This window comes from Ciona robusta, chromosome 8, assembly GCF_009617815.1.
Source record: "Ciona robusta chromosome 8, ASM961781v2".
Taxonomy (NCBI): Eukaryota; Metazoa; Chordata; class Ascidiacea; order Phlebobranchia; family Cionidae; genus Ciona; species Ciona robusta.
Genome location: NC_143242.1, coordinates 5,004,927 through 5,028,111, shown reverse-complemented (window position 1 = coordinate 5,028,111; position 23,185 = coordinate 5,004,927). Strand labels below are relative to the sequence as shown.

At 35.4% G+C, this 23,185-nt stretch overlaps 5 protein-coding genes across 8 annotated transcripts; 4 read left to right on the top strand and 1 right to left on the bottom strand.

Moving 5' to 3' along the window:
* The first annotated feature begins 550 nt into the window (after nt 1–550).
* LOC149732599 (beta-1,3-galactosyl-O-glycosyl-glycoprotein beta-1,6-N-acetylglucosaminyltransferase 3-like) lies at nt 551–7,891 on the top strand. Of its 2 annotated transcripts, none has more exons than XM_089882677.1 (9): nt 551–872; nt 2,645–2,895; nt 3,274–3,322; nt 3,677–3,838; nt 3,995–4,155; nt 5,648–5,872; nt 6,153–6,302; nt 6,563–6,720; nt 6,991–7,891. In XM_089882677.1, exons 2-9 carry the CDS (start codon nt 2,663–2,665, stop codon nt 7,380–7,382), a joined length of 1,530 nt encoding a protein of 509 aa, XP_089738803.1. In that variant the 5' UTR covers nt 551–872; nt 2,645–2,662; the 3' UTR covers nt 7,383–7,891. The 2 variants fall into 2 exon arrangements, with proteins under 2 accessions (XP_089738803.1, XP_089738802.1); XM_089882676.1 differs by lacking the exon at nt 551–872 and adding an exon at nt 937–1,777.
* A 785-nt stretch (nt 7,892–8,676) lies between these two features.
* Nucleotides 8,677–9,724, top strand: LOC149732598 (phosphopantothenoylcysteine decarboxylase-like). The gene is made up of 3 exons (XM_089882684.1): nt 8,677–8,920; nt 9,105–9,501; nt 9,583–9,724. Exons 1-2 carry the CDS (start codon nt 8,759–8,761, stop codon nt 9,498–9,500), a joined length of 558 nt encoding a protein of 185 aa, XP_089738810.1. The 5' UTR covers nt 8,677–8,758; the 3' UTR covers nt 9,501; nt 9,583–9,724.
* Nucleotides 9,611–11,001, top strand: LOC149732597 (2-(3-amino-3-carboxypropyl)histidine synthase subunit 1-like). The gene has a single exon (XM_089882679.1). It carries the CDS (start codon nt 9,611–9,613, stop codon nt 10,871–10,873), a length of 1,263 nt encoding a protein of 420 aa, XP_089738805.1. The 3' UTR covers nt 10,874–11,001.
* Nucleotides 11,002–11,234: 233 nt separating this feature from the next.
* On the bottom strand, nt 11,235–14,181 carry LOC149732596 (uncharacterized). Its single transcript, XM_089882683.1, has 4 exons — nt 13,468–14,181; nt 13,070–13,183; nt 12,400–12,588; nt 11,235–12,008 (listed from the first exon to the last, which is right to left on the bottom strand). Exons 1-4 carry the CDS (start codon nt 13,544–13,546, stop codon nt 11,680–11,682), a joined length of 711 nt encoding a protein of 236 aa, XP_089738809.1. The 5' UTR covers nt 13,547–14,181; the 3' UTR covers nt 11,235–11,679.
* Nucleotides 14,182–14,692: 511 nt separating this feature from the next.
* Nucleotides 14,693–23,088, top strand: LOC149732595 (cytosolic purine 5'-nucleotidase-like). Of its 3 annotated transcripts, XM_089882673.1 has the most exons (16): nt 14,693–14,849; nt 15,191–15,297; nt 15,622–15,747; nt 15,965–16,070; nt 17,175–17,230; nt 17,550–17,700; nt 17,954–18,046; nt 18,550–18,687; nt 19,053–19,094; nt 19,199–19,207; nt 19,674–19,781; nt 20,029–20,155; nt 20,422–20,584; nt 21,463–21,610; nt 21,927–22,016; nt 22,357–23,088. In XM_089882673.1, exons 1-16 carry the CDS (start codon nt 14,847–14,849, stop codon nt 22,543–22,545), a joined length of 1,656 nt encoding a protein of 551 aa, XP_089738799.1. In that variant the 5' UTR covers nt 14,693–14,846; the 3' UTR covers nt 22,546–23,088. The 3 variants fall into 3 exon arrangements, with proteins under 3 accessions (XP_089738799.1, XP_089738800.1, XP_089738801.1); XM_089882674.1 differs by lacking the exon at nt 19,199–19,207; XM_089882675.1 differs by lacking the exons at nt 21,463–21,610; nt 21,927–22,016; nt 22,357–23,088 and adding an exon at nt 20,887–21,022.
* The last annotated feature ends 97 nt before the right edge of the window (nt 23,089–23,185 follow it).

Below are 23,185 nucleotides of genomic sequence, written 5' to 3'. Positions count from 1 at the left end.
GATCTATAAAATCGGTTTATAAAAATAAAGTAGAAAATACGTTTACAGTAGGATTTGTTCAGAAAAGCAATTGTCCTGAAAACTAACTCTTTCTGAAGTTTATGATGTTATTCGTTTACAATAAATATATACCGGTTTTCTGCGTAATTAAACAAAGACAGTACGTTGAACTACAGCTGCTATAGAACAGCAGTTCCTCAGTCTATGCTGTGATTCATGTGCGTGAAGTTAATCAGGCTCAGGTTTTCAGCGAAAACGGGACTATTTTATCAGATACATAGGCCTGAATGTGGCTTGGCTTTTAAAAAGTATCAGAACTTCGGCTATATACTTTATACTCTGCGTCAAGTTCTTTGAAAGACTCTAGCAAGCAATATTAACGAGTATAATAACGTGCTATAAATATTCAAATGACCTCGTTTGCTTTAGTTCGACAGTCAACATTTCTGTCGTGAAAGCAAACAGAGTGGTTGAGCAAACAGCATGACGTCACTCACTGTGTGTGTGTGCGCGTACTAGAACCAAGCAGCTATTCGATAACTTAGCTTTTAGCTTTTACATGAAAGGTCACAAAACAGGACAGGTCTTCCGTGTCAAGACGATTTCACCCACAAATTAAGTATATAATAAATAGCTTAAAGGAACAGTTACTAATTAGTAAAAGATACAAGTCGATACGCTATTAACAAAAAAAACAGGAGATATAGTACAGCAGGTATAACTTGAACCGAGATTGTTTAAACACTTATACATGACGTCATGTTGCTGCAAGAAATATGACGTCATTTTATGCAGAAATCTGTTAAATAGCGTTAAGGAAGTAACCGGATATTACATCATTGTCAAAACAGTTTCGCACTTCGAGAATAAATGTAAGTTTTTGTTTGAGGTATGAAAGAAAGTAACGTGTTAGTACTGTGGGAATAAGAACTTTTGGATACTGAGCGGTCCACTACCATAACAATAACCCGGATATAGGAATCTCAGTATACCTTCAGAGAGTTGATAATAACCACAGCGATAAAAGCGTGGGTGATTTAAGTTACGTGGTTAAGTTACAGAGATTAGATCGGGCCCTGACAAATAATTGTTGGTTGGGTTATGTCTAAACTTTGATTGACGTTGACGACGCTTATACAGGCAGAGCTGTCAGTTTGGGTTATATATGTAGACCACTTATGGCAGAAGATGCGTTCTATTTTCTTAACAAAGGCGCTTGAACGCAGTCGAGAGTTCGTGTGTGACGTCACAATTGCAGAATAGACGCGTACGCTATTATCCGTTCTACAAGTTTTAGATTCTTGAACTTCAAGGCACGAAAGGCGAATTTCTTTAAACGCGTATATTTTGGGGCAACCAGGAATTATTTAGAGAATTAACAAGAGATCTCGTTTCGTCTAATTAGGGACGCATCACTGCTTTGTTTGCCAGTTTGATACACGCTTCTTAACCCTGTTTAAACAAGGGTCGTTGAAATTATTTTCTGCAGCGCACTTCCAAAGCCGCGAAACGAATGAATAGGGTCGGAATGTGTTGTGTGAAATGTGAGTCTTTTGGTGTGCAGCAAACAAAGGTGACCAAAGAGTTATTTGACTATGGAAGGTTTTACTCATGTTATGCTCATGGGTACTTGCGTGTTCGCTGTAATGGAAAATCGGTATTGTCAAACAATAAGCGGAAGTTGCTGACAGTGTAATGAATTGTTAAATCGCGTTGAATAAAAGTTGCTGACTAAGAACTAGACAATGAATGAAAGCCGTGGCCCCTGCTAATGATGGTAAGTGAAAACCAGACAGCAGTAACTCGGTTCTTTGTTGGTGTGAGTTGGACTCTTCACTAAGTTCCTGTCCGAAACATCTGCTGAGTAAGAGTAGTATCTCACGTATCGAGACAGTAACTTTGTCCATCAGTGTAAGAAATAATACTATCGAACAAGTTGCTGTCAGTAACTTGACACAAGGTTAAACAAACATAGGCCACTATATAACAATACTGCGATCGTGCGTAAAATCGCGCCCTAATTTAAACAATAGGCCAGTCGGAAATAATTAATTGATTTCAGTGCTGGGCGCGTGATTGTTTTTATTTTCAGCTGTCCTGACAAGCTATGACTCATTGTTGAATAAAATGTATCAGTCAATTTCGTTCAGTTGTCTAAAAAAGTATATTAACATTTTATTTGCTTTAATTTATGTTGATTTCATTTAAATCAGTATCCATACGTCGTCTAAACCGCGGCATATGGTGGTTCTAAGACGACTTTCGATGTTCTGAGGATACATTTAACACACAGGGCTATTAAACTGTTCAGGCATTCTTGAAACCTGTTTCGGTCGATATAACATGTGTGACCCCTGTTTAGTGGTTTTGGTAGGTCTGCGTTGTTTTTGGGCAAATGTAGGCCCTGAATGAAACAACTTAACATCCTGTTTATAAACATATGGGTTCTCAGCCCTTTCAGGCTTACGGCACAATTGAATTCTCAGATCTCTTTACAGCGCAGCAAATTTTAGAATCTTAGATTATACAGTATAAACAACGCATGCGAAACTACATCTTGTGCATTAGTGAAAACTTCGCGGCATACCTGAACGATTTTTACTAAACGTAATTTTAAAAAATCTGATCTGTTTATTTTTTACAGGTTAAGGTGGTTTTTGACATGGCGCTTGGTATCAATGGTAACCAAGTTTGTTCGTTTATTGAATGTGACTTTTGTCTAAACAGCCGAAATCGTCGTGGAGTGAAATTCTTAACGCGTTGTTTTTACGTGACGTTGTCGCTATGGATATTTGGTTCTTTATTATTAATGATGGTAAAAGAAGACAACACTTCTACCCACAAACAAATCGAAAAAAAGGAAAAAGAACGGAACGTTTTTGAACAATTCAATAAGTAAGTTATATATCACGTTATCGAAAACACGAGAAGATCGAAACACAAGTGTTATATAGTAAGGTGGGGGGAGATGGGACACCTTTAACACATGATATCCAAATAGCCTGATCGTGTTTTAAACAATTAACAACAGTCCGTGTAAGTCGTGAAGAAACGGTTTTATAATTCATTAAACGGTTTTATATATGATTATTTAAATTATTTGACGGTTTTATATATGATTATTTGAATTATTTGACGGTTTTATATATGATTATTTGATTTTTTTGTTTACTACCAAATGGAACAAGAAAATAAAATGATAAGGTGTCCCAAACCTGCTAATTTATACAGCGAACTACTGTGATTTAGTTAAAAATCCTTACGTTTTTCTAGGTTACGACCAACCGAAGGAAATGATTATGAAGCTACAATGAATTTAAACGTAAGTTCGTCGTTATTAGCCCTAAGCTTGCAAAAATTACGATCCTATAAACTACCGTCTAAGATCGTACACCGCACATTACATTATATTTTGTACTTTATGTAGCAGAATATATAAGGTGGAAAATTCAAAGACACTTTTACGAGTTTAAGTATAAACAGGATAATTTATATACGCATTAATTGAGGCCGGCGAAGTATCCGGATTACGTCACAAACAGTATCCTCACGACTTCAACAAACCGTTGGTAATATTTTCAATTTTAAAACACGATCGGGTTATTTGAATATTATGTGTATAAAAAAATCTAAGCAGCATATTGATAAGTTATAATAACCTATTACGCATATTTAGATACCCGCCCACAGAAACACAACACACCATGAAAACAACTTTGAAGAATTCAGAATCGAGCCAAATCCATTGCTCCCATATTTGGATTGCAAAGGCGTATTGGAAGGAAGAGACGAAGCAATTGTTGCCGCTAGACTAAAATCCTTAGAGCTAAAGTCAAAGGTGAAGCTATGTACAATATTATACGGTAGGAATCGTATTAGTTTTAGTTAATCTTAGCATCAAAATGGGTTAAAGGGCCAACTCTTGTGTTTCAGGATTCGTTAATAGACTGTTGATGGACAAATCCTTAACTTTAACGCATATTTTGGTCTTCAGCTATTCGAAGATCGACGTAATCGGTTCGAAAACTTTGGTGGAAGTTTAATACAACTTGCTGACAACTGCACGCGATTCAAACGAGAAAGGAATTACGTCACATCCGCTCTTACAACAGAAGAATCGAATTACCCGATTGCTTATATTTTAACTGTACATACGTAAGTAAAAGTAACATATAGAGTAGGTGGGGGAAGATGGGACACCTTTGCCACATAATATCTAAATACCCTTATCGTGTTTTAAACAATTACTAACGGTCAATGGGAGTCATGGGCATATAGTTTTAGAATTTCTTGCATGATCTTTGTTTACTACTAAACGGGGCGAGAAAATAGAGGTAAAAGGTGTCCCGTCTTCCCCCACCCTACTGTATTACTGTAGGGCAAAACTATTAGAATCTAAATCCTTTATTTACTGATCGTGTTTTAAATAATTAACAACTCTCTTTTATTCGAGTCGCGTGATGCGGTGATATAATTCTGTAAATATTTGATTACTACTAAATAGGACGAGAAAGGAGAGTGGAAACATGACACCTTTTCATTCTATTTCTCGTTCCATTTGGTAGTAAACAAAGCACATTCAAAGAATTATAAAACCGTATCCTCACTACTCCCACAAACCGTTGTTGATTGTTTAAAACACGATCAGGTTATTTGGATATAATGCATCAAAAGTGTCCTATCTCCCCCCACAGTACTATATAAAATATACTGCTACTACTTTTGAAATCATTAACGTTTTCTAATAATGCCTCGCGGCAGGGCAGTAGAAATGTCAGTTTTAGTGAACCTACGTAAACTTTATTTTGCCAGGAAATCATTTCTAAGACTTTTAAGTGAAGTTGCATGGTCGCCTGGTCGGTATAAGTTGAATTGTTTGACGAAAAATCGTGTTTCTTTGGTTGTTCTTAGAGAAATAACAGAACAATCGTTTCAATATTGAAATTAAATTGTATTTCACCGACACAATATTTTTATAGGTCGTTTTACAAAGAGTCAACGAACAAAAATACACCAATCACTTTTTACAGGCGTTTATATAAGTTAGGATTCCTATTTTAAATTACACTAAAACTCTGCTGCTCGCGGTATAGTTTTATGCCGAAGGCGTAATTCAATTCACATCTATATGGGAAACCGCGCGTATTCACCAACGTCCTTATTGAACCAGACTAATAGGCAACTACCGCGCATTGCGGTTGCGCAGCGACTTTAGCCTAGACCAATTTCACTTCAGTAATGTTAGGTTGTTCGAGTCTAACTGCCGGTTGGGTTGTTAACGGCTCTTTAGACCCAGAAGTGAGTACGGAATCTTATTCAACCGATACCGGTCATTCGGTCAATGCTGCTGTATCACCATTGTGGGCGTGTGCGTTTTTGGGCAAGAGTCCCCAATGAGCTGTCCAAATTGTTAGCTTTACAGAATATAATAATGGCCCACCAAGTAACGAACGTGGTAACTCATAATCGAAGGTGTGTGAAATGGAAAACTCGGTGTTACATATATAGTAGGATGGGAAAGATGGGACACCTTTAGCACATAATGTCCAAATATTCTGATCGTATTTTAAACAATTAACAAGAGTCAGTATAACCACTGAGTTGCCCGGCTACCTGCTGAGGATAATTAAGTAACATTTGTTCACAGAAACATTGCTGCTATGGAACGGTTGCTGCGTGCAATATACCGCCCCCAGAACATATACTGCGTACACGTTGATCGAAAATCTTCGCAAGAGTTTCAAGCCAGTGTTCGGAAAATTTCGGGATGTTTCCAAAATGTGTTCGTTCCGAGTAATTTAACTGAAGTTCATTATACGCACTGGAGCCGTGTTCAAGCGGATCTAAATTGTATGCACAATTTGATTGACAGGTCGGTAATCGTATACGTTTGTAATGTAAAAACGCTGGTTCTGAGAAACGTTTAGACTGTTTAATACTTTTCTTTTGTAGTGCCCAAAAATGGAGCCAAAACACATGTCTGTGTTATATAGTTGGATGCCGATAAGAGGCGCCAGTAGTTATCGATATAATGTAGACCAAAACGTGCACGAAACACGACCACCGTGTCATACCATCTAGAGAGCTCCGCCACAACAAACAACTTTGTACGTTTGTTTATTCACTGCTTAATTTTTTACTTTTTTTCCCAGAAAGGAACAAGTTCAATGGAGGTATGTAATCAATCTGTGTGGGGCAGAGTTCCCACTTAAAACCAACTTCGAAGTGGTAAGAAGTTTAAAAAACTTGTATGGATACAATAGCATGGAGTCTGTCATTCCCCCACCCCATAAAACGAAAAGGTAAGAACTGTAAAATACCTAAAAAAACATACAAAAAACTGGAAAACGCTGTTCTGGAAAATTTGTTCTATGTACTTAATTTAAGCTTGTTAGCTTTACTTGCAATATATTTAATACACCAGCATAAACAAATGTATCGAATTAAAACACATATTGATCCTCAATATAAAATGGTTTATTAGAATTGTTCTAATAAAACAAAACGTTGCATTATTTAAATTTATATTAATTTAATGATAATGATGAAAATTGTAATTTAGATACGAATACCACTTTGTGCTTCCCGACACGCAAGGCGATTATGTCGTAATGGATAAAACTAACATAAAAAAGGAACCGTCACCGTTGGATATTCCCATGTTCATTGGAAGTGCTTATTATGTATTAAAACGTCAGGCAGTAGAGTTTATTATGACAGGTATGTTAATCAGTGGCACCTGTTTCTTTACATTATTCATACCAAAATAACACAATGGGAATAATAGTTGAACACCGAAATTATGAGCTTAATTAGCTATTAGCAGATTTCGTAGCACGGGTGCTTAAACTTTTATAGTTTGCACCACCTTTTGGAAACACACAACACTCATAGCTTCTCACACTACAATTAAAAAGTCTAGATACGCTTTATATATTATTTCTGTTAAATTATCCCATTAAATTTGTACATTTGTCCGTTATATCACAGATTCAGAGGTTCAGAAATTCTTTAAATGGAACAAAGACACTTACTCACCAGATGAGCATATGTGGGCAACACTGCAAAGATACTACCCAAGATTACCTGGTAGTTTTCCACCTCATGTCAAGTATGACCAAAATGAATTACAGACCATTACGAAACTTGTAAAGTGGGGTGGGCTTGATACATTGGTCTATCCTAAATGCTCTGGTGTTTATAGCAGGGGAATCTGTATGTTGGGAGTTGGAGACCTGAGTTGGTTGTTGCAACAGCATCATTTATTTGCTAATAAGTTTGATAGTCATATAGATCCTTATGCAATTGAATGTTTGGATATTTTTTTAAGAAATAAAACTATAAGTCAAGCAGTAAAGTACAACTCTGTTGGTTTTATATAAGTTTTATGTATTTTAGTGTCATGGTAGTGCTTTTATTCGTAACTATTCGCTGCTTTTACTTAGGTTTAGTTTTCATTGTGTTGTTTTGCAAATTCTTCATTGAACTTTACAGTATTGTTACACTGCACTAACTCATTTTGTGTTAAATGTCACAATACTGAACACCATTATGGCAGTAAGCATAAATGTTTGTTTCTTGTCTGTTGGATTACCATCAATTTTTACTGAACTCATTATTTACTGGAATATGTGCGGTACCAGCCTTATATTTAAATATTTCCCACCTTTATATTAAAATATTTATTTATTTACTGATTTTTCTGAAATGTTCAACTGTGACATTATATGATTTTGTACTTCAGTTCATAGCCGTACCTAGACCATGACACCCTACTACTATTGCCAAGTTATTTAAAATAAATACATAGAGCTAATATGTGATGTTGAGTTATTACACCCTGGTACAGAAAAGTAGTACGTGAGAGTATAATATAATTTCTTGCAATGGAGCATTGTATTTGTGCATATGTTATTTTGCCCTTATATTATATCAATTAGAGTCCGTATATAAACATGTTTATATACGGACTCTGATGTAAATCAGAAGAAACGCTACTATCGTTTCTGCACACGTTATTAACAACAGAACAGAGCAAGATATAAGTTACTTACCTTTGTTTACTCCGACGTTTGGAATTCAATTTCTTAAAACAAACAAGATATTTCCCGCCCTCATCCACAGAAATAAAAAAGAATAGAACGCGCATCTCCAATGTCGGCAAAGGAGAGAGGTGATACACTCTCTCTCTTTCGCGGGTCGTTCCCGTTTACTATTGTAGTCAATGGAGTCGATGACGTTTTATGTAGTTTTTCTTCGTTTTTTGACTTAATTTAAAGTTATAGTGTAAAGCAACTATTTTCTAATATATATATATATTTCTTACAAATCGTTTGTTTAAAATTTTGAACTAATTTTTTTAAATAATTAAATTTCCTAAACAAGTGGTAAACTGTAAGCGTTACCCTACTAAATAACTAAACTGGCCTAATAAACTTTAATAGTTGGTATAGTTTTTAAAATAAACAGGTAAAACCTTCCAAAAATAATATGCGCCTATCTTTTACAATGGAGACGAAGGAAAATGGGGACGGAGTTGGCGGTCACGTGAATAGAAAAAAGAATATATCACGGTTTTGGGCAGTTGCGCGTTCTACTCTTTTTTATTTCTGTGCCCTCATCTTATTTTAAAAATGTATATGATATCTATAGCAATCAAAATCTTATAAAAACTACCAATATAGAAATGTTATAACTTTGTTAAAAGCCTACGTGACTTTAAAATTATACAAGCAACGTGAAAGTTAATAAGTAAAATATGGTGAATATATTAATTGGTTGCACTGGCAGCGTGGCATCCATTAAAGTACCTTTATTGGTGGAAAAATTAAAATCAAGTAAAGTATCTAACTGCACATTGAGAGTTGTAACCACCGAAAACGCAAAGCATTTCTTTGAAAAAACTTCACTTAACGTTGAGGTGACAGGTGCTCATGTTTACAAATGTATTTTGAATATGTTTGATGCTTATTTAAAGAGTTTGGCTGTGGCAGGCATACTAATTTTGTGCTGGGTGTTGGTTAGGTATTTTCTGTATACACAATTTTTATTGTAAATTGGCATTAAGCTATATTCAAATCCTCAACATTGATTATTTCCTTAAGGTTTATGATGATAATCAAGAATGGGACACTTGGAAAAAACGTGGGGACCCAGTTCTTCATATAGAACTGCGGAAATGGGCAGATGTGTTTATTATTGCCCCATTAGATGCTAACACATTAGCTAAACTGTCCAGTGGGGTGTGTGACAATTTGGTGACATGTGTTGCTCGTGGGTGGCCTGTGGGGGAGAAGCCGTTCATATTTTGCCCAGCCATGAACACAATGATGTGGCAGCATCCAGTAACAAAAATGAACATAGATGTGTTAGAGTCGTGGGGTTATGTGCAAGTACCACCAGTGTCAAAGTTGCTTGTGTGTGGTGATGAGGGATTGGGGGCAATGTGTAGTGTGGATACCATTGTTGAAGTCACTGAGGAAATTATAAACCGTGACTAACGTACATAAGAGAATTTTATCATGTGCAATAAATTGTTAGTTCGTTACCACCTGCATTTTTATAAATTATTTATTGTTTCAGAACAATGAGGTAGATAAGTAAAACTGAAATGGAGCCAACCAAAGCTGAAGTAACTACAGTTGTGAAAGCCAACCCAATTCGAAAAAGATTTGGTCCCAATTCAAGGGCAAACATTGCCAACAAGGTGCCAGATGAAATTTTAAATGACCCAAAGCTACAACTTGCTGTGTCTGTTCTACCAAAGAATTATGAATTTGAGATCTACAAGACTGTATGGAGAGTTAAGCAGTCTGGAGCTAAAAGGGTGGCTCTGCAGTTCCCTGAAGGGTTGCTCATGTTTTCATGTATTATATCTGACATAGTTGAGACCTTTACTACCGCTGATACTGTGATAATGGGTGATGTTACTTATGGCGCTTGCTGTGTGGATGACTACAGTGCAAGAGCATTGGGATGTGACTTCATGGTTCATTATGGCCACAGTTGTCTTGTTCCTATTAACAACATGCCGGATATGAAGATGCTGTACGTGTTTGTTCATATAAAGATAGATAACACTCACTTTGTGGAAACTGTGAAACTAAATTTTGAAAAAGGTTCAAAAATTGTTTTGGTGAGCACTGTGCAGTTTATAACTTCTGTTCAATCAACAAAACAAGAACTTGCAAGTGAAGGAATTGAAGTTGTTATCCCACAATGTAAACCTTTATCTCCTGGTGAAGTGTTGGGCTGTACATCCACTAAACTTGGTGAAATTAAAGCGGATGCGTTGATCTATTTAGGAGATGGGCGCTTCCATTTAGAATCCATTATGATTTCCAACCCTGAGATTCCTGCATATGCATATGATCCTTACAGTAAGAAGTTTACTAGAGAAAGATATGACCATCAAACCATGCTAAAAACAAGGAAATCTGAGATCGACAGAGCCTCAAAAGCAGATAAATGGGCAATTATCTTAGGCACTCTTGGAAGACAAGGGTCGCTAAAAGTTATGAATTACCTCAAGGAGTCAATTGAATCTTCAGGCAAATCTGTTATAACTGTTCTTCTATCTGAGATCTTTCCGAATAAACTGAAATTAATGCCAGGTATAGATGCTTGGGTTCAAATCGCTTGCCCAAGATTATCCATAGACTGGGGCACTGCCTTTGATAAACCGCTACTCAACCCATATGAGGCTTCCGTAGCGCTAAACAAAGCAGAGTATAGGAAAATATATCCAATGGATTTTTATGCAAATGATAGCAGTGGGGCATGGACGCCTAATAACTCAGTTCACCGCCCTGTTCCTGTGCGTAAAAGTAAAGCTAAACTTAATTCAAATGGTGATAAAAAGGTTAAAAGTTAATTCCTTTTGGTTTAATGGTTTACTTCATTTTTAAATCACTGAACTGTTTTATTTCTGTTTAGTTCTAAACTATGTGGAGTTATTTAAAGTGCCTGTGACATAATTTAATACATCAATTACAAACAACGGTTTATTAATGTAACTAAAATGTATGTGATGGATAGTTACAAATTTATGTTTGAGGATATCCTATGCAATGTAATACAATACTAGGATGGTAAAAATTGTTTTAGTTTGGCTCTAACCTGCTCTTGGTATATTCAACAAGCCTGGGTGTGTTTTAAGTCTTAAAACCATGTCTGTTTAGGTCTCAAACTCATTGCTTATTTATGACATACCACCCTGAATAACTAATATACAATTTAAAATTTAATTACAACTTTGACTGTACTGTTTTGTGCAAATTGTTTTAAAATAACTGTTTTATGCTTAAGGCTACCACCAATGTTATATAACATAGTTGTCTCCACACTCAATAAACAAGCACAGTTCTTAATGATACAGTATATTATAATTGATTAATATATAACGAGTTGTGTAACCAGTATATAGCAATGCCAGGTATAGTACTAAGTAGACTTCTATATAGTGGGGTGGGGTAAGACGGGACACTTAAGCACGTAATATCCAAATATCCTGATTGTTTTTAAACGATTAAAAATAGTCTATGAGAGTGGCGATACGGTTTAATAAATCTATGAATGTTCTGTGTTTATTACCGAAGCAACTGGAAAACAGAGTGAAAAAGTGTCCCATATTCCCCACCCTACTGTATATTCTGTATTGGAAGACTTGAGATTTGGCTTTTAACGTGAACCATTGGGAGTGCTTGTAGTTGTTAACGCAGGAGTGCTGGTAGTTGTGCTCAGAGTGCTCATAATTTTGCTTGGTGTGGTAGTAGTTGTGGTAGAAGTACTGGTAGTTGTTGTGGTAGTAGTACTGGTAACTGTGCTTGGAGTGTTGGTAGTCGTAGTTGGGGTGCTAGTGGGAGTTGCATAAAGGTCCTCACAGCGAGTACAAATACCACAAGACCTCTGACATGTAGCTCTCACGCGTGTTGAGTGCACAGACGTTGATGGTAGGCATCCGCCTTCTTGTTTCCAGTTCGTACAAAACGAGTAATCGTCTTTGCATTCTGCACGAAACAAATATTGTTTCACGTACGTTAGATCGTAGTTATCAGGTACAAGTCCGATACCGGTGACTGGCGAAAGTAAGATTGGTCGAACATTGAGCGCAATTAGCGGTAAATAACAATTTGTGTTCATTTTTAAATGCTACACAGTGCGGGTACAAGTTAAACGGCGCCATGTATGGTCATGGAATGTAGTACTGTGGAAGGAGATTCAACACAGTTAGCACATAATATCCAAATATCCTGATCGTGTTTTAAACAAATACCAACGGGCTATGCAAGTCGGGAGGGTACGGTTCATTAATTGTTTGAATGTTCTTTGTTTAATGGGGCCAGAAAATAGAATGAAAAGGTGTCCCATCTTCCCCACCCTACTATATGTTATGTTTACTTTTGGGGTCAGGTTCACATGGGAGCGTCAATGATGAAGGAGAAGAAGATGATGGTGATGATGATGGTGTACATGGGGCGCATAAGTTGCAGAATTTTCGACACCCTAGCATTCCAAAATTGTTTTGGCACAAATTGTTGAAAAGCATTCTTAACACCGGACAGCTACGGTAGCGGTCCACACATTTGTCTGGAACGAAAAGATGTTCTCATATATAAAAAAAAGCCATTACATTCCAATGCGCTACTACGAACCGCGTTATATATAGGCTCTTCTTTATACCAATCGGTAGGGCCCTACAGCGAGGCACGACACAGGACCTTCTGCATAAGATTTAGGCCAAGATTAATATAATCGCCTATATACGTTTAAAACGAAAGTTTTTAAACAATAATAAGAAGGTTGACTAGTTACAGTTTACAATACAAGCTGTCTCGAAGTACAGTGCGTATTTACATATATACTTTCAACCAGAGTCCGTATATAAACATATACGGGCTCTGCTTTGTTTATATATGGACTCTGCTTTAACCATTATACAACGTACCCATTTATTATGGCCTTGGCCTCTTGTTTTAATTGATCGGGTGTTCGAAGAAATACAAATATAAGCCATGCTATGTTTTACAAGTGATAATAAAACAGACAAACGAAAAAGTCTCATACTAACCACATTCATTGCTGCAAGAGCATACACCACAAGTCTTTGCGCACAAGATTCGCGACCAGATTACAGTGCAACCTGTCGTGTCACAGTTTGGACTCCTGTCCTTACAGATGGAGTCTAGATTAAAAGGTTATTACAAGCAACTTAATGCTAATATGTTATACAAGATAGATGTGGTTCAATGCATTTCCCTAACATGCTTTACACAGAGCTGTGCAGAACTCACTAAACACCGTTTCAGAAGCTCGATAAATATTTTAATTTGACCAGAAACGTCAGTTGCAAACACTTTAGTTTAGGCCACGATAGAAACAAGCTTGATTCTCTGGTTTAGAGGATTAGGCCTGTTGATACGTTATGTGTGGTATACGAAGTTACGCAATGTTGTAAAACTAACTTACTGCACGTGGATGTGACATCGGTGGTGCTATTAGCCCATGCGACGTGAAGTAAAATCGAAATAAAGACTACTACCTTCATTTTTGCTGTCTTTGAAGATAAATGTAAATACCATGTATACTATAAGTCGTCGGCTCTATAATGCAGACAAATACGTCCCTGTATTGCGGATAAACACTTTGTGTGGGTATTTTGAATATCGTTTGAATATTTAAATAGGTATGCATAGAATTATACGTGGTAAATTTAAATAACGATTATAGCGTGTTACTTATTTACAAAACACACGAACCAGCCTGGTCATAATGGGCGTCACCAGAGCCATAGAAATACCGAGTAGTCCAACCCATTGTTACGTAAAACACAAATTGAACGGCAATTTGGGTCCAAAATAACACAGTAGTTATAGGGAAAATGTATGTTTTTTGGTAAATTACAGAAAAACTTGGGCCTAAAAACAAATTTAAAGGTTGAAAAATGTAAAAAACATGTGTTATTTGTTTTCTGTGTCAAAAAAAGTCAAAAATTAGAATTAGAAGCGGTTGATTTGCGACATTTTAGTCATTTAATGCGGCTAAATTTAAACATTTTTTCTAAAAAATGTTTGGTAAGGTAAATAGAAGCTGTTTTACACCTTGCAACAAAAGGAAAACACAAACAAAACTTAACAAGTTCGTTTAAACCCATTGTCAAAGTCACCACTTTTGCTCTATTTTGGACACACATAGACGGAAGTTGGACTACTCGGTGTTTATACGACTCTGGGCGTCACTTGGTGACTTTTACCATTTAACCGGGGGCAAAAAAATGTTTTGTTTTCTAGAACTGGAACACAGACATCTTATAATCGAATGACGTAACTGTTTCGCATGAGTGCACTGATCAGCTGTTTCGCATCAAAACAATTTCTCAACAAAGAACGAATCAGCTGATCGAACTTGTTTGTGTGCACTGGGTTTGTTATGCCAGGTCCTTGCGGTATATGTTGCTGGATGAGTTACGTGTTTGCCTTTTGGCGCTTAACGGCCTCTTATAACGTGTTTGTATAAATTTCGTATGTAAATTTGCAGATCAAAATTTGAATTGCAAAACAGATCTGTGTACACTAACAGTAGTAGCGTCACCGGCGTATATCGTTTATAAATAACATAATCAACATTTCAATTACTTAAAGTCATTAGTTTAATTATTAACCATATACAAAAATTATATATATTAAAAAGTAATTGTTAACTATGATAGGTAGGCTATAAAAGTATTCATTTGAAAAGGTCAATTTGTTTTAAAGTAATGACCATTCTATTTATCGTTACAGCTATACATACTTTGTGGTTAAGTTTTTTGATACGTTTTTACTTTGAACTAAGCAAAGATATCTAAAATGGTTAGTAATTTGTTTATATTCAAAATCTTGTTTTGTTATCATTGATGTGACATCACAGATACCTGACACATGCAACTGTTTATGATAAATATTCTGTGCCGCTACCATAGTTCTAAATCACTTAAGTTATATGATTTGTTTACATGTTGTTGCTGTTTTGTCAGTACCTTATTTCTTTTAATTATTTAGGGATTTTTTTAGTTGTCTTACTTTGTAAAAAACGTATAAAAGTGAGACAATAATTATATTTCCTTCTAGAATTTTCCATTCTTTTATTTAAAATGTTCCTTGCTGCCTTTTAAATATGAAATACCACCATAATAATGTTTGAATTTCAACAGGAACATGCGAATGGTATTGCCCCGAGCCTTCATAATGGGCTGGAGAACTCAGTTGGAGATAGAGGTGCTGCACCTAACAAACAATACAAGAGAGGTCCAACAGCCAGGTGTGAAGTGGTTTCATTTCTAATTAATGCTTAGGTGTTAACATTGGAATGCCAAATACACTTGAGCAGGAATTTGCTCTATATATGTCCCCCCATTGGCCGTAGGTTTTAAGTCAAATTGACAGAATAAATGTATAAAACCACTGAGTAATTCTTCATATAAGATACTACAGCACATGGTCTTAAACTAGGGTTAGGGCCTAGGTGCACAATAAATAAAATGATTTTCTTTCCAACAATGGAATAGCTGACATAAACTTTTTTTATAGGTTGCATAACTTCAATCTAGGTTTTACATACAGTCTAACTTCATAATATTTGCAGAGTGTTTGTAAACAGAAGCTTAAGCCTTGACAAGATTAAGTTCTTTGGGTTTGATATGGACTACACACTCGCTGTTTATAAATCACCCCAATACGAAGAACTTGGCTTTGAACTTGCAAGAGACAGGTTGGTTGGATAGTCTGTTAAAATTGGACATGTGTAATTCAGTGCTTTTTATGGTTATGTCGCCAAAGTCGATGACATTTGAATTGGTTGGTACATTATTACAGCCGATCGCCAAGCCCTAACTATATTGTCAGATCTTTTGGAGTAGTTTTACTGTGATTAATTAGTAATTACTACAACGATCAGAAATATTTTGCTACAATTGTTTGTTCCACAGACTCATTCACTGTGGCTACCCTGAAGAACTGAAGAGGTATATTTACGATCCTGGATTTGTTCTTAGAGGATTAATTTTCGACAGAGAACTTGGACACATGTTAAAGGTTGTTGCATAGATTTGTAAAAAACATATACCAATTGGCAATTGCTATATAATTAAAGCAGAGTGGTATATAAAATTGTTCTATATAATTAAAGCAGAGTGGTATATAAAATTGTTATTTTTTTGGCAAAAGCACAAATGGTATTATTATAATTGCTCATAATACGCATTAACATGCATTATCCGGTGCCTATGAATTGCAACGTTTTTCGTTGGTTTAAACACACCTTAGTTAAATATTAGCACACGAGCACAACTATCGTTAAGTATCGTAATGCAGTCTGACCTTTAAACTTACCTTTTCTGAACAAACAGGTCAAATATTAAGCTAGCTGTTTGTTTTAGAGTAATATTTTATAATGAGAACGTGGTAAGTGTTCTTAAAATACTTGTATAACGTTCCCCATATTAATTTTTAGGTTCATTATTTATTTTTAAACGATTTTATAGCAATGTATTCGATAACAGGATTCCTTACAGATAGAATTTTTTTAAATAATTTTATTGTTAAAATACCCAAACCGCAAAACTTAGCAATTTACAAAATAATGCTATGTTTTTTCTCTGCGCTAATTAGTGTTATTTTTCGTTATTACAAGCAGTGTTTACAGATCTTGTACTGCTGATGGTGCCAACCACTGTTCCACCTGGCATTGGTAAACACTATGAATGAACTACAAACTGTGTAAAATGCAACAATAATTTTAGAAACCAAGAGAAAATTGGACACATATACTGTTTATAGAAGTTACATTGTTAGAATATAAACAATTTATTACCTGTAAACCGTTTTACCAAGGAAAGGTTATAAAGTCAATAACCTTTTTTAATATAAAGACCAATTTTTTTTAACAATCAAAGTATATATCAAACATTTTAATTTAACCGTTGGTCGGTATAATCTTTAACATAGTTTGTCGTATTCACATGAAACAATAACAAGTGTGATGTAACAATAACAGTTGTGACATAAAGACAAGCTGTTCGAATGTAATGTAGGAATATAGATCTCACATTTAATTTCCATTAAAATAATTCTACACTACTGCCAATACATTTTTGGTTCTTAAATTAAAATTATTCAACTTTATCAATTATTCAACAGGTTGACACATATGGAAACATCTTAGTCTGCACTCATGGCTTCAAGTTTCTTAAAACGTGAATATTAATATATTATTGTGGCATGTTACTTAGTCACTCACAGTTTGCACAACACAATTACCAGTACAGTTTATTTATTTTAAATCACTATTTTCCAATCAACTTAACTAAGATAAGATTGAATAAAACAAATACAAAGTGCAAGTACACCCAGAGATCATGTTTGCTATGTGCACAGTATATTCTTGATTAGATAAGAATATTTTTTCAAGTAAAAGATTTTTTTATTTCCAGAAGTTTGTCAATGAACTAAATAACATGAGTTAACTTCCAAAATTCATTTATGTAAAACTTAATTATGACATCACAATTCCAGGTCTGAGGTCATGGAAGATTACCCGAATAAATTTATCCAGCTTGGAGACACAAGTCGTTACTACATCTGCAACACTTTGTTTAATTTACCGGAGATTTATCTACAAGCTTGCGTCATTAACTACTTCTGCACAACTGAAGGATACGTCAAGGTACTGGCTATAGTTTCTTTTTAATGAATCTGCAAATCTGCTTTCTTTCCTCCTAAGGGTGGAGTTTTCAGTAGGGCATAGGATGTTGGTATATTATTACCCCAACTCCCAGGATGCAAACATCTAGTACCACCGAGGAAGTTTATGGAACTCTGTAATAGAAATTTCATTCTGGACTCGTTTTTTCTGCATTCTTTACTATTCGACCGCATTATTTGCAACTATCCATCTTATAATTCCTATTTTAATGCAGAAGAGACAAGGTGTACAGAGAGGAAACCTTGTGATGTCATATGCTACAATACACACTGATATAAGAGCTGCTGTTGATTTTGTTCATGTAAACGTAAGTTATCTTCACTTGCTTGATTGCCACATTGACTTTCCTTAACACAGTGTGAGGTTCTATAGTGAAGCATAACCCATGAACTGTGGATTACAGGCAGGGTTGGGACATTTATTCAACTGTTTGTTTGTACTTACTGCTTGATTTAGTATGTATAGTGAAATTTGCTTTACCCATCCTCATGACTGCTACTTCCATGCCAACAGTCTAGTTACTGAAGCTATTGTAGTGTCTTGACAGCACTATAAAAATATGTTTGACAATAAGTTTAATAGTGTTAAGATATATTTGATAATAACTGAACACTACGTCATTTAACTTATACTATTGTTTAAGGAGTATTTTATACATTTGGCTTTTGTTCTGCCATTATTTATAAACCTGTTAAAATGTTAATATCCTAAATATTTATTAAACCTTTATTAATTTCCTCACAATTACAAGTTTATATTTATACTTTACGGGTCTGTGTCACTCATTATCAATCCATTATGACCACACAGGGTGAATTGAAAAGCAAAACAATTGAAGATCTCGATAAATACGTCGTAAAGGAACCAAAACTTCCGCTGCTCCTGGATCGGATGCGGGAGCATGGAAAAGTCTTCCTCGTCACCAACAGTGACTTTGAATATACAAACGTGAGGCGAAAGTTAATTTGTGTTTACATAATCGATAGTGTGTATGTGTACGTGGTAACAGTCATAGTGTGTATGGTGGTATAAGGACTCACTGCTGCTACTACCATGCCCACAGTTGAGTTGATAAAGTTATTGCAGTATGTGAATAATCCTTAGGTTGTTTGGAAACTTGAGTTACTTATCCAAGGTGCCACTCCCATGCACACAGTCGATCTGCCGAAGCTATTGTAGCGTCTGAATAATAGACATGACCTTTGTCTCAAAAGTGACATGCAGTTACTCTGTTCTTTGATACCATATGCCTTTGATACTCTATGTCCTTTTTTAACAAACTTGGATTTAAACTTTTTCACATATTTACACAGAAAATGATGACATATTTGTTCGACTTTCCACATGGGCCCCAGGTACGTAGTGTGTGTAATAGACATCACAAACTCACATAATTAATTCTATTTTGTTTGCTGTGGTTTGCTGTGATCTTAACTTCGGAATCATTCATTCTCTACAGAACACAAAGGTAACAAACTGTTGTGACTTTGCATTATTTCACTTGTGACTCAGCTGAAGTGTATGCACTGAACAACACGGGTGTAGATATTTCTTCGTTTGTTCTTTTTTACACCAAAGCGAGCCATGTTGTAGCTTCAATGCTGCTTAGAACAAACAAAAAAATATTTACACTGCCTTGCACTGGGTGTAGATAGTTCTATGCTATTTTAGGCTTTGCTGTAGTGTAGATGGCTGCTGATTAGAGCAATTAAATTTAATGTTGTCACTCGATTTTTTTCAATACCAAAAGGTTTTATATAAATAAATAAAATGATAACCGATTTCATTAATCACTCTCTAACACATATTTTTGTGGAAGAAAAAAACCTATTATGGTCTACTAAAATAAGATTAATCGAGCAGAATGGTTAAACTTCAAACCAATACTAGAAGAGTAGCCATGTACCTTAATATTTTAAACAATCTATTTCCAGCCAAATGAACCACATCGACCATGGTCGTCATATTTTGATGTCGTTCTCGTAGAAGCGAGAAAACCAAAGTTTTTCGGGGAGGGGACAGTTCTTCGTAAAGTTGACATGGTGTGTCTATGTTAGTTGGTACTTTTTATTAATCGGTGTATATAAAAGCTTTTTTAATGTTATAACACAGCAGTTAGAATGAGATGTATGAATACACTATGTATGTGTGTCTGGGGTAAAAGAAGATACCCTATTCTAACCTGACAGTGAGCATAGGGTGTACATATGATATAAACCATGTATGTATAATGTACCAAATTCTAACTCGACCACGGGCCTTTTTATCTAACAATATCCATCCACATAGGAAACGGGAAAGTTACACATCGGACATTACACAGGAACTTTAAGGAAAGGAGCCGTTTACTCTGGAGGTTCATCTGACGCATTGTGTGATATGATGAACGCAAAAGGAAAGGAGATTCTCTATATTGGTGAGCATAGGCTTGATTTTTAAAAACAGTTATTTTTGTGCCATCTAACACTAATGATTGTCATGTCAAAGTTAAATTGATACTGCACATTCGTTGGGTGTTGGATTAGATAAAGAATAATCACATCGTATAATTGCATAATTTACTTGCAAAAAAAGATTATTTGAACTGAGTATTTATGTGGCACAGGATATTGAGTTACCAAGGTATAGGAAAACAAATTCAAGTCTCACCCAGGGTGGTATCATTATGTTAACTATCTCCAGGTGATCATATTTTCGGAGACATCTTGAAATCTAAGAAGAGACGAGGTTGGAGGACATTCCTTGTTGTTCCTGAGATGTCCCATGAACTTGCCATCTGGTTGGAGAAAAAGGATCTTTATCATCGATTAAATGAACTGGATTCAATGATTGGAGAGAAGTACAGGTTGGTGCATGGGTGGGAGCTTGAGGGTGAGGAGTTCAAAACTCACTTGGGGGACTCTGTTGGTAACGCAATTGCCTAAACATAGTGGTAGCTCGATGGCTGCTGTTGTTTTCACTAAAAGTTACTTTGATGAAGACATTTATGGTAATACTTGGCAGTGAGTAGGCTATGAGGTGTATGAATACTACACCATGTGTGTCTAGTGTGTATGAAGACACCTATGTTGCAATGTCCAATTTCTACCCCAAGGTAAACCTAAGTTGGCCATATCATCAGTACATTACTTAGCAAACATGTTTTAGAGAAATTTTTCCACATCTTGGTTATGGAGAAGACACTTCATCAATGTATGTTTTGTGTAAAGCGATGACGGATGCTCAATTTGTTAATTATATATACCCCATTATTGATCCAAGCACAAAATAATTAACTAAATGATTTTGCGGCAACGCACTTAATAAAAGCACATCTTTTAAGTCAACCATTAATTTTAACAATTTTAATTATTCTAAGTTTGAGGCAAGAAAGATTGATACTTTTAACACTCTCCTTAATCAACACATGAACAAAACTAATTCTCTGCTTGCATGAGAGCACAGTATGACACCAGGCATATAATAAATTTACCTAATTGATTGTCCACTGCTATGAGCACACACAAACAATTTGCTAAACTATTGGTTACATTGATTTATGCCAAAACATTTTAAAATGTCGTGCAACAGATTCATAATAAATTCACAATATAAAAGTGTTTTTTTTTTACTTTTATACTTATACACCAATGTTGCTTTATAAACCTATTTTTCTAGTATCACGATTTTTTCACAAAACGCAACTTTGATCAAACGTAACTAAACTTACACAAATTTTAACAGAAACTTGGACAGTGCTTCATGTGAACGTCCCAACATCCATTCACTACAGGAAGGAATAAGAAGTGTAGTGCATGAGATGGATATGGCGTTTGGAACTTTTGGAAGTTTGTTTAGAAGTGGATCAAGACAAACATTCTTTGCAAGTCAAGTAAGTTGCTTATTGTAATTCAATGAGGGAATGTGTCAATTGATTTAGTTTATCAGGCGTTTGGGTAATGGGCAATGGCTAACTCTGGCCTACCAGGTCCCCCGGACTTGCCGTAAAAAAAAACCTTTAAACTTGATTTTTAATTGACATAAAGCCTTAAACTAGATTTTACTTCAACATGACATATCCTATTTTATTTATAACTAGACCTGAAGCATATTAGTAAACACCCCATGTCTGACCTGACCATTCCTACAATTTTTAATTCAAAGTTTTAGAATAAAGTATTACTCACCTCGAGTGCATTTCCACCCAGGTGACAAGATATGCAGACCTGTACGCATCTTCATTCATAAACCTTCTCTATTATCCCTTCTGCTATTTCTTTAGGGCACCTGCTGTATTGGTAAGTATTGAATATTTTATTTATGTATTTTTTAGTCTTCATGGGTGAGGTCCTTATCAAGGACCTAGGATTTAGGCTGATTTGGCCCATTGCCCCAACACCCAAAAAGCCCATTTAATTGTGCATTTATTAATGTTTAGATTCTTTAGAGTGTCCAGAGTTAAAGGTGGATAATAGGTTGTTTATTAAGCCCCCAAGCAAAATGTTACTATTGCTGCTAGGTTATTTAATTGATGCAGCAGGAACCACTGGTGTTTAGTATTTATAAAAGTGGGCCACGAACTATAAAAGGTTCAGAAACTTTGGACTTTATCTAAAAAACATTTTTATGAAATTACAGATGCCACATGAGTCTACTGTTGATCACGATAGTCAGTATGACATCACAGAGGAAAGTCCAATGGCAAGTCGTAACATAAATTCAAATAACTTTGAACATCTTAAACTTGAAGAATTGCCAAGTCAGCAAATGTGCCGATCAACTGAAATCACGCACACTCATGATGATGATGATGAGTCAGACGAATAAAATTACTTGTGAAAAAATTGAAAATTACTTTTTTCAAAAACTATAATTTTTTTATTTATTTTTTTACTGAAACGATCAAATGTAAATTCATTTCAGGCATGTCCGTACTTTATGTTAACGTTAATTAGCACAATCTGAGCTTGCTAATTTGTAGTAAAAAGACAAATCCAAGTAGACATCCATGCACTTATATGCATTGTGTATAAATATATTCTATGTAAGTTGCTGTTATTGACTAAGTGCAATTTATTATTGGTATAATTGAGAACCCTCAAAATTGATTGCAAAAAATACTGCAACATTAATTTGTGAGTCAATTTGTAGTGCGTAGTCTTCCTATATAACTTATACATATCAATAAACTAACATTACTACATATGTAAATTAGCAAGTGTCATAGTTTGACGATTTTATGCATTTTCATCATAGATTTGGCATACATTGTGTTTTCTGTCCTGTTTTGCAACTTGACCTATATTTTGGAAGTTTGATGTTGAATTTTTACAGAGCACTTGCCACAAGGAAATAAAAAAGTTTCCTATATAGTCTTGTAACTACAAAATTAGAGATGCATACCTGGAATGTAGGTCCATATTACTTTACCACCCATAAGACCACAGTGGGGCAGTTTCTATACACT